At 42.0% G+C, this 9,978-nt stretch overlaps 1 protein-coding gene across 3 annotated transcripts in view; it reads left to right on the forward strand.

Moving 5' to 3' along the window:
- The window catches only part of LOC138011735 (coadhesin-like), a 17,221-nt gene extending 8,229 nt beyond the window's left edge, over positions 1 to 8,992 (forward strand). For all 3 annotated transcript variants that reach the window (XM_068858881.1, XM_068858883.1, XM_068858884.1), the window contains exons 3-9: positions 3,324 to 3,503; positions 4,328 to 4,498; positions 5,119 to 5,289; positions 5,743 to 5,910; positions 7,003 to 7,173; positions 7,610 to 7,783; positions 8,248 to 8,992. In XM_068858881.1, the coding sequence (XP_068714982.1) occupies positions 3,324 to 3,503; positions 4,328 to 4,498; positions 5,119 to 5,289; positions 5,743 to 5,910; positions 7,003 to 7,173; positions 7,610 to 7,783; positions 8,248 to 8,525 (1,313 nt within the window). In that variant the 3' untranslated portion in view covers positions 8,526 to 8,992. The remainder of the gene's footprint in view (positions 1 to 3,323; positions 3,504 to 4,327; positions 4,499 to 5,118; positions 5,290 to 5,742; positions 5,911 to 7,002; positions 7,174 to 7,609; positions 7,784 to 8,247) is intronic.
- Positions 8,993 to 9,978: the final 986 nt, after the last annotated feature.

Consider the following 9,978-nt stretch of genomic DNA (forward strand, 5'->3'; position numbering starts at 1 on the left):
GATAGGTCTTAAGAAATATTACAAGGTTTGGAAGAACGTGCTGCCAAAACTCTGCTTCAAAATGTATAAGTTCAACAAATGGGTCCCCTTTACCTGTCTAAACAACAACAAACTGAAAACCAGTCTCTCCAGGCCTGACATGGCAATCTCTCCTGTAATTTGAGTGTTCTGTCTGTGCCCTCTTTTTAGCTCAAGCTTTCCTTTGTGCATTTCCAAATATTATACCTTAAAGCTGTATTCCAAACTCCTGAAACAGGCATGCCTCTCACTGAGTAGGGAATTCCATGGCAGCATCTTCCTCATGCATGCATCCCCACCTAATAGATGGGAGTTCACTATTATCATCTAGAAGCAGCAGCTTTGCTAAAAGTGGAGACACTTTGCATTTCACTGATTGCCCTGTTTTCCGGCCTCATTAACTTTTTTACTTTAGCATTGACATCATGAAAATGCGAAGCTGTTATCCTACCCTTATGCTGGATTTTCCAAACATCAGATTTTGACTGACCCCTTGATGCTTTCTCTAGCTCCCTTATACTACTTGCACAGAATGTCAATTGTTCTGAAAATTCTCTGATTCTTGCTATAGAAACTTCAGTAGCTAGGTCACACAAAAGAGCTGAGAGATCCCCGCTAGATGTTGGGGGGTGTGTTATATTTATCACTGCACCAGGCAGAGGCTCCCTTATTTTAGAAAGGAAACATTTCTTACACTCTTCAGTAACACACCTTTGTGCCAAAGGTCTGGGATCAAAAGATCTCTTTTTGTTGTTGTTTACAGTAAACTTGGGATTAGCGTTATACCTAACATGCTCTACAATTACCATATCTTGTACCCTCTTGGACTGTATGTCTTTATTACTAGAGTTGTTCCAAGAACTTGCTCTTTCAGTACAGGATGGGTATATGAACCCGTGTTCTCCTTCAAATTCTATTTTGTGTAGTAGGGCAATGACATGATTGCAGCCCTTGCTGTAGTCAGCTGTATACAGGTACAATATCCACCCACTACTTCTCCTGACAATATAATCAAGACCCAGACTTTATGGGTTTCATCCCTGATTCTCTGTGATGGAGTCACTGCAGCTTTTAAAAGAACACCCTCAGTATTTATGGTCTTTACATGGACATTATGAACAAAGCCACTTTTGTAAAACGAGAAGGCCTTTCTAACCATGTATTGGCCAGTATAGTCTGTTGAAAATGCCTTGTTCTCCAAGATGTAGCCGAAGATCTGCCCAATGAACTTTTGGCCACTTAAACATGTCGTCCTCCCGACATTCCATCTCCAAGGGATTGTCAGTAACGTAGTACCGTATTTGTCTTTATTCCTTCACCGAACTTCGAAAACTCACAACACTTCAGCTCAAGCACACACTGACCACACGGCCACGGTCAGTGAATAAACCACAATTGACAACTCAGTGAATAAACTCTTCGCTTCCATAAAGGCACAAATCGTACGTAAACCTGATGTTAACGTACGCGTGAATGAGTGAACTTTTCTGAAAATTGTAAACAAAAGGTAATAAGTTCCAAATGTTTCTTGAACAGCAAAGACGAAATTCGACTTACCGAACTGTTCGCTTCCGACTAAATGAAGGTACATGTACAAACTTCGGCGACTCAAAAAAAACACTCGCTAGAACACATGTCGACCAAAGTTCAAAAGTCACGTCACGTGACCACAAAAGGGAGCTGACGAATCGACGACTTTTGCACGACGCCGCCGTTAAATTGCGTGACATGCTCACTGCGCATGCCTTTCTGAGCGCTTGCCAGCCTCGCGCCAAAGTCGACGACGTTGGTGAGAGCGATTTGCCGGCGTCTTGGAAACAGGAGGACGTGAAGTTAGCTTTCAAAGTTTTCCCTCGATGCTTCGGGTATTTTTGCCAAATAATTTAAATATCACATTAGGAGCATGTCCTTAACGTTTGATTTTCATTTTCTTGCCTGTTTTCGTCCAAGAAACAACCTTCTACAGTGCCCTGGCGAACGCTATGAGTTCAACCAAGACTGAAAGCGGTCAAAGCACGACACGGTATTAATAAAAAGTAAATTGCTGTATGAAAAATCTTTCATTTTAATCACGCTTCACTGAAATATAAGACATTGTCCAGTGTACAAGGAATTTGAAAGGATTAAAAAGTTGCTTTTGAGCATTCGTGTCGACAGTTAGAAACAAGGACTAGACAGCTCAACTACAGAGCTAGGCGATTTCTCCTCTGCTGTTCTGAGTGGTCTTATAGCCAGCCTAATCTTTCAGAACACAAAATCTTCTCGACTTACAGCTGCATTTTCGTTTCTGCCATGCTAGTACATTTTGTTAGTCTGCCGGTGTAAAAAAAAATTGCCGGTCGCCGATAAACATCGTCATCTTTACTGCGAATCGTAAATTCAAATTTCTACAGGACGACGACGCGGGAATAGAAAGTGACCCAACGGCGCCGTCGTGCGAAAGTCGTCGATTCGCAAGCTCCCTAAAGTCTCCTGAGGGGAGTCGGGAGTGACAGGGATCTTCTGTCACACCACAGCACTTTAATACGTCACTGTATTCCCTTTGCAGAGTACAAAGAAGAGTCTCTGCAGTTTCTTTTATAGACAGGTTTTGCTCAAACGCTACTAACGCAAGGGCTGCTAAATCAGCATGACTACCGTGGCACGTTAGCGCTCTCTGCTGCAGATAAAACCTTAGAATTCCGGTAGAAAGATCAAGGGAATCCTCCAAGTGTTTTGCCATAATCTCATATGCCGCGTTCTCCTTGGAAGTTTCACGTTGTCCCTTCAAAAAGTCGATAAAAACTCTTTTCTGTACTTGTTGATGTCAAAATAATTACCAATGTTCTCCAAAGAACTATTTTTGATGTCAGTTTTCCTTTTCACGAGCGAAAAGCCGCAAACAATTCCAAAACAGATGAGTTTCGTGAGCATTACCAGCTGTACGCAGCCGCCATCTTGTTTTCGTTTGCCCTGATTACCCATGATCACCCATCAAGCGCGAAGTCCTCTATTGCTGATTAGTAAGTGTCTAAAAAACGGCTGTGTTTAGTTGGGAAGTATAATATTACAATACAGTTCGGAAGAACTCAACAGCAAAATTATTTGCCATTTTTGTTTGTTTGTCCCTTGCTTGTTCACTTATTATGAGTTAAGTTGTGTGTTTTTTTCAATCGGCAGTTCCGGAAAAGACAACAATTAAAATAGCTGCAGTTTGTCTAGTTTTATATATGCTTTTTAACTACCCCCGGATGGGTCATTTCTTTTTCTTCATCTGCACTTTATTTCCCTCGAATTGATTTCTACTCTCTGTGACTGCTCTGTAGTTCACGGTGGATGGTCAAGCTGGACAGGATGGACTTCTTGCAGTCAATCGTGCGGAACTGGCTCTCAACAACGTTCCCGAACCTGCACTAACCCACGTCCAGCTTATGGAGGACGATCTTGTTATAATTATTATTGGTCAGGCACTGGAAAACAAACGTGTAACACACACCCGTGCCCTGGTGAGAAATTACTAATAGAGAGCTTAAGCAAAACACGACGGCAACGGCAACGAGAAACGCCACCAAGTAAAGGTTTAAGCAATTCAATGGCTTTGCTCGTGCGTTATAAATCTTGGTACAATTCTTTGCCGTCCTCGAAACAGCAACGTGAAATAACTAAGTTGTTCATACTTTTTTTTTTTGGAGAACGCCAACGACGGTGGTTAATTTTTCGTATTTTAATTTGGCAACGCTGGTGTTACATATTTAGTTTGAGCAAGTTCTGAGGCCAAGATAACACACGGTACAGATGTATAGATAATTCTGGAATTCGAAGGTAAAATAAAAATTCATTTTTTACTAGTTGTTGTCCTCGGGGCCGCCATCGTCATTGTTTAAGCTCTCTGATATCCCGCACACTATCCTGATAATTGAATAATAAACCCGGCATCAAGCTCGTGCCACGGGTTGTCCTTTGACCACGTAACAGTTCGTTTCATCTTTTGTCCTTACTGAGTTCGGTAGGCTCGATTTCCAGCCGTTTTGGGAGTGCGGAGTGCGGTTGTTTATCCTCCTCATAACGTGCTATGGGGCAGCAAACTTAACTTGGGCTCACAAAACGGCTGGAAATCGAGCCTATCCCCTATTGAGCATGGAAAGCAACAAAAGCGAGGATGCTCCACTCCAGTCCACAGAATTGTGCATTCATTGTTCGCATGCCGAGCTTAACTTGTTGTCGCAACTGTTGTGTTTATTTTGCTTTGTACCATGCAAGCTAAATCTATCACAAAAAGATTGTCAATACAGCTTCCTTTTATCTGTATAATGTTTTATAATTTATCCAGTTCATGGCGGTTGGGCTAGTTGGTCTGTATCAACAGCTTGCAACGTGACTTGTGGCAATGGGACAGAAATACTTTCACGCAACTGCACAAATCCCGCGCCTAACCACGGCGGAACACCTTGCCAAGGAGCCTCAAGAAAGGAACAGAAGTGTGCACTGAAGCCTTGCCCGAGTAAGTATAGCAGATATGCTTCATTTTATTTTTTAATTTTTTATCAAGGTCTCGTAGGGAACATTCTTATTGACGGAAAAATAACTTGATTTTAATAGGCAAAAACTAACAATAAAGCCAGGTCTACTGCGCACGAAAATGTCACTGAGGATCTGTCTTCTAAACAACGCTAGAGAGGGATTACCTAAGGAATACTGCCTACGGAAGATTAGCTCTCTTAACTTTCATCCTCTCTTGGATTTGTCCTTTGATGACCTATATTACATGAGCTCGGACCCTCTTTCGAATAAACCTAACTCAGGCCAGAAGAATCAGGCAAGAAGCAGGAAGCGTGATTGAATTGGCACTTCAACTTTTCTGGGACTCCTTTCTTAGCAATTTACTTCCCGTCGCGTAGATTCAGTTTTTTGCGACATTTCGACAAAAGCGTAATTAACTACATGGGTCGCACTAGAGCGCATTTTTGTTTTGGTCGGTCCGAAGGCCTCTTCTGGGGTCAGAAACACATCAAAACGTATCTTTATTTAATACCTGGCTCTAATGGGTAAGGGATAATAAAAAGCAACGTGATCATTTCACTTCTTGTTTGTTTACCTATACGTACTGTAACATTTTAACAGTTGATGGCGGCTGGTCAACCTGGAGTGAATGGAATTACTGCAGTAAATCTTGTGGATCTGGTTTTCAACAACGTTTAAGGAACTGCACGCAACCCACGCCCCGTCATGGTGGTAAAGGCTGCAGTGGGGCGGGGAGGAAAAGACGTTGGTGTTACCTGCATCCATGTCCCGGTAAGTGTATGTCCTGCGAAGTGTAGTGCGGGTAGGCATTTATGTAAGCGATATTTTTCATAAGGGACCAAAAATATGCTCAATATCTCTTTTTAATTTGCTCACTTGTGCGTGTGGTTGACGCGGGAATGCACTGGAATTCTACGTCCGTTGTCCATGCAGTGTTAACTGAAATCAGAACTTTATAGTTTTGTATTCCATCAGAATGATGACTTGAATTCATTTAAAGGCTTTCCGCTGGAAACGTAACCAAATCGCGGGCTAAATCTTGGCGCAGGAAACCGTCTTGAACACTTTTTCTTTACCTGCCCATAAGGATATTGCTTAAATTGAACGCCAGATGGGAAACTCATGCAATTCGGGAGTTTTACATATCCGCTCAGGAATTCCGTACAAGTTATACGATAGGGACACTGGGTTTAATACTCTACAACTTTTATTGCTTCGTTTCAGTGCATGGCAGATGGAGCTCCTGGAGCTTATGGTCTCCTTGTGATAAAGTCTGTGGTAAAGGCGTCAGTGTTCGCACTCGATCCTGCACAAACCCGCCTCCCTTTTATGGAAATGGTTGTGGTACCCATCATTATGAGTCAAGGGAATGTGCTGTTAATAGATGCCCTGGTTGGTACAATGTCCGCCAGTCAATCGGTCGTTCAGTCAGTGTTTCTGTCACTCAGTCAGTTCATCAGTCTTTCTGCTCATCCGCCCGTCCGTCCGTTAGTCAGTCATTCAGTCTTGAGTCAGTCCGTTAGCCGGCTAGCCAGGCAGCCAGGCAGCCAGGCAGCCAGGCAGCTAGTCAGTGAGTCAGTGAGTCAGTGAGTCAGTGAGTCAGTCAGACAGTCAACCAGTCAGCCAGTCAGTCAGCCAGTCAGCCAATCAGCCAGCCAGCCAGTCAGTCAGTCAGTCAGTCAGTCAGCCAGCTAACCAGCTAGTCAGTGAGTCAGTGATTCAGTCAGTCAGCCAGTCAGCCAGCCAGCTAGCCAGTGAGTGAGTGAGTGAGTGAGTGAGTGAGTAAACAGTAAACAGTAAACAGTAAATCTTTATTGCGCCTTACTCTCCAAAGGGAGGTATCGGTCTCGTTACAATAAAGGTGATGATATCTACTTGAATAACTAATTAACTAAAAAGATCATACAATTACTTGTAATACAATTGGTATAAAATTATTATTTTAATTATTTTGCATTTAGGAAGTCTTTTCTCTTCTGAAACATTAAATATGTGTATTTACCTATTATCTTTGAAGTGCTTTCGTTTTCTAGGGTAAGTAAATACCTAATTTTATCCTCATCATTAAGGCTTTTGAAAACAACATCGTGTGTTGAAAGGAGAGAATGGAGCTCATTTCTAATGTTATCGTACCCTGGGCAATACATCAAGAAGTGCCGCTCATCTTCTATATAGCCTCTATTGCAGACTAAACACGTTCTTCCATCTACTGGGATTGGTGCACCTCTATTTTCGTATTTCCCAGTCTGTATTCGCAAGCTATGAACCCCCAGACGCAATTTTGTCATACTTATTCTATGTGCTGGGTTTCTGATAGTTTTGAGGTAGTCTTCCAATTGGTAGTGAGTGAGTGAGTGAGTGAGTGAGTGTAAGTCCGTGGTGCGAAACTCCACATATAAAGCAGCATTACGTAGGGGAATGTTTTCAAACTTTATTACCAACTGACTTTTAGTCATTGGAGGAATAATAAATTTCATTTTACAGTGCACGGTGGCTGGAATGCCTGGGGTCCTTGGTCTCCCTGTGGCAAAACCTGTGGGGGAGCCGTAAGAGAGCGTACTCGTTTCTGCACAAACCCACCTCCCTTTCACGGTGGACGGGGTTGTGGCACACACTATTACGAGTCCAAGGAGTGTGCTATAAATAAATGCCCAGGTAAGGAGTAGCAAGTAGTTTGATTTCCTACAGTTATTGTAATTGCTTGGCGGTTATCTAAAAAAAGCTGCAGAAGGCTGAGAGGCTGAAAAACAGTCGAGCGCATTTTGGAAGAAATTCCCCTGGAATGTAAATGAAATACAAAAATACTTCATGATAACTGCGTCTGAGGGCGAGGGTCCTGTTAAAGACGACATTTCCTCGCTGGAGGTTAACTGTCTGAGTTTATGCCGAACCCCAACTCCATATCTGTGTAATAGGACTGTCCCCTCCACAACCGTTTCTCGAGCTCTTCTACTGCTATTTTGGTTAGTTTTTAACCATATATGTTTTTTTTGGCGGGGTGGAGGGCGGGCAGCCTTTGTATTTGATTTTAACTTCTAGCGAATATATATAATATATATATATATATATATTTTGCATGAAAACAACGCAGTCCATGGTAATTGGTCAAATTGGAGCAAGTGGACAGAATGCAGCGCCACTTGCGGAGTTGGTGCAAGGACACGCGAACGGCATTGTGACAATCCCAGACCAGCCTATGGTGGAAGACCTTGTGAAGGAATTCACAAGGACAAGAAGTCATGCAGTACTGGGGAAGTTTGTGTAGGTAGGTGTATAATAAATATAAGCCATGTCTGCATGACGTTTAATCCTCATAATCGCAATCTAAATGTATATACCTGTATATAGAATGGAGGGACTGCAGAGAAGGAGGAACTGTTCGAACGAAACTACAAAAGACGGAAACAACAAAAACAATAACAAAAGAAAGCAAAACAAATAGACAGAAAAAGTTAACACCAGGCAAGGACTAACTACAATCAGGATGGGCTCCTGCAATAATCCAGCTTTTAACAAGCGCGTTAAAGTTGTTTAAAATCAACACACAGTAGCTAGCTTTAGAGTGCTTAACGATCTTTATTTTATAATTGATATAAAAAATAATAACAAGTTTAACGTGTCCCACCCAAAAGTGGTATGGCTAGTCGAGTAGGGAGGAAACAAAACTATGAGATCAATGAATCGGTATCTGAGTGCTTTTTATATTAATTACCTTTTTTCCTTTTACAGCTGGAGTTGGTTGCTATAACAGCTTTCTTTCAGATCGACTAGGAAACTTCAGTGATGAAATCCAGTGGTCCGGTCTCTTTTCATCACAGATGCAAAAAATTGTGAAGAAATGCGCTCAATTGGCGGCTGAGAAGCGAAAGAGATTTTTTGCACTGGAAGATTTTGGCAATTGTCACGGAGCGCGAGCGTTCTCCTCTGGCAGTGAATCAAAAGGAAGCCGGTGTATTTTTGGTGTAGGTGTTAAGAGCCATTACTTTGTATACGAAATTTCCTTGTAATTGTTACTAAACTCAATTGTCGATTAAGTAGTAAGAGCGAAAAAAAATGCGATAAAAAATGGAAACTTTATCTTAGCCATTTGTAAACTTGAAAAAAAAAAACTTATGATTAATTGATGAAATTTTCTCCACTCTTAACCATAGATTTGTTTTCCGTTGTGTGTGTTTGATTCGATTTCATTTTTAAACGATTTTACAAATTTATTGTGAGATTAAACAATATTTCGTAACACAGATTGTGCGCATGCCCAGTTGCTTTAACTGACGTTATGGCTCGAGGTTAGAACTCAGTGAATGACTGGAAGATAAAAGCGAACTCAAAGGAGAGAAGCAAGGAGAGCGCTAGCCTGCCTAGGGTTTAAGAACACCAAGAAGAGTAGTAGACAGCGACACAAAAATTAGTATAAAAAGAAATAAATGTATAAACAAAAAGTACTCTTAATAAATCTTTAATATTAAAATACACTTAACATACGGGTGACCACTGCGATAAACGCGAGTGGCCTTAGCAACTTAGTAACTCTTTTGCTCGATAAACGAGGAACTCAGTAAACTTTTAAGCTCGACTCACTCACAGCTCTGCAAACTTGAGCTCGAGAAATGAAACATGCACTAAAGGCGTATTTACACGACATTTTAGGCGGGTCGAGACCAACTCAGGAGGTAGTCCCGGCCAGCTTAAAAAGAGGCCCGCGTGCCAAAACCACAGGTATTCTCATCCCCAGGGTTTTGCGATCATGACTGACCACGAAAGCGAAGGCTCTGGGGTCGAAAATTAGCTTTTGAGGCGCCAAAATCTTGTACTTTTCGCGAGAAGCAAGATGGCGTCGAAGAATCGTGTCAAAATTTATATCTGGAGCAACGATGCCAGAGACATGTTAATCGACCTGTGGTCGGCGGAAAATATCCAGTTCGCGTTAGCAAATAGCAAAATCTGACAGGAAACTAGAGAGGTATACAACACGTTACAGGAAAGTGTACATTCTACTAGAGGCTTCGATCTCGCGTAGCCGCTTCTCGCATTAGAGTGTCCTGTCGGGATATCTCATCACCAATCTCATGGAGAATGTACGTAAATGTTCCACGTCGAGTTACTCTAAAGTTGGAATATCACAGCTCATCAGGGAAGGATGTTTCGACCATGTCAAAGGACGCAAAATAATGAGGATGCATCCATACCTCTCTTAAGCGTAGAGGATTTAGACAGCTCACAATAGCATACAGCAGGTCGTATTTTCGCCCCTTATGCATGTAAGAGCTGGTGCAAGGAACGACCGTGTTTCGTCTCTGACTTACGACAAACATTTTCGCTTTTTCAAAACAATAAGTCATACAATTTGATGGCTTTTTTCACTCGAGAATCTGACATTTTCCTTTTAAACAGCCCGCGAAAGCGCGCGTGAAATCATATGTGAACCGCTGTCATACAAGCGCGGGGACTCACAAATTCAAG

The sequence above is a fragment of the Montipora foliosa genome, chromosome 7, assembly GCF_036669935.1.
Source record: "Montipora foliosa isolate CH-2021 chromosome 7, ASM3666993v2, whole genome shotgun sequence".
NCBI classification, from domain to species: domain Eukaryota; kingdom Metazoa; phylum Cnidaria; class Anthozoa; order Scleractinia; family Acroporidae; genus Montipora; species Montipora foliosa.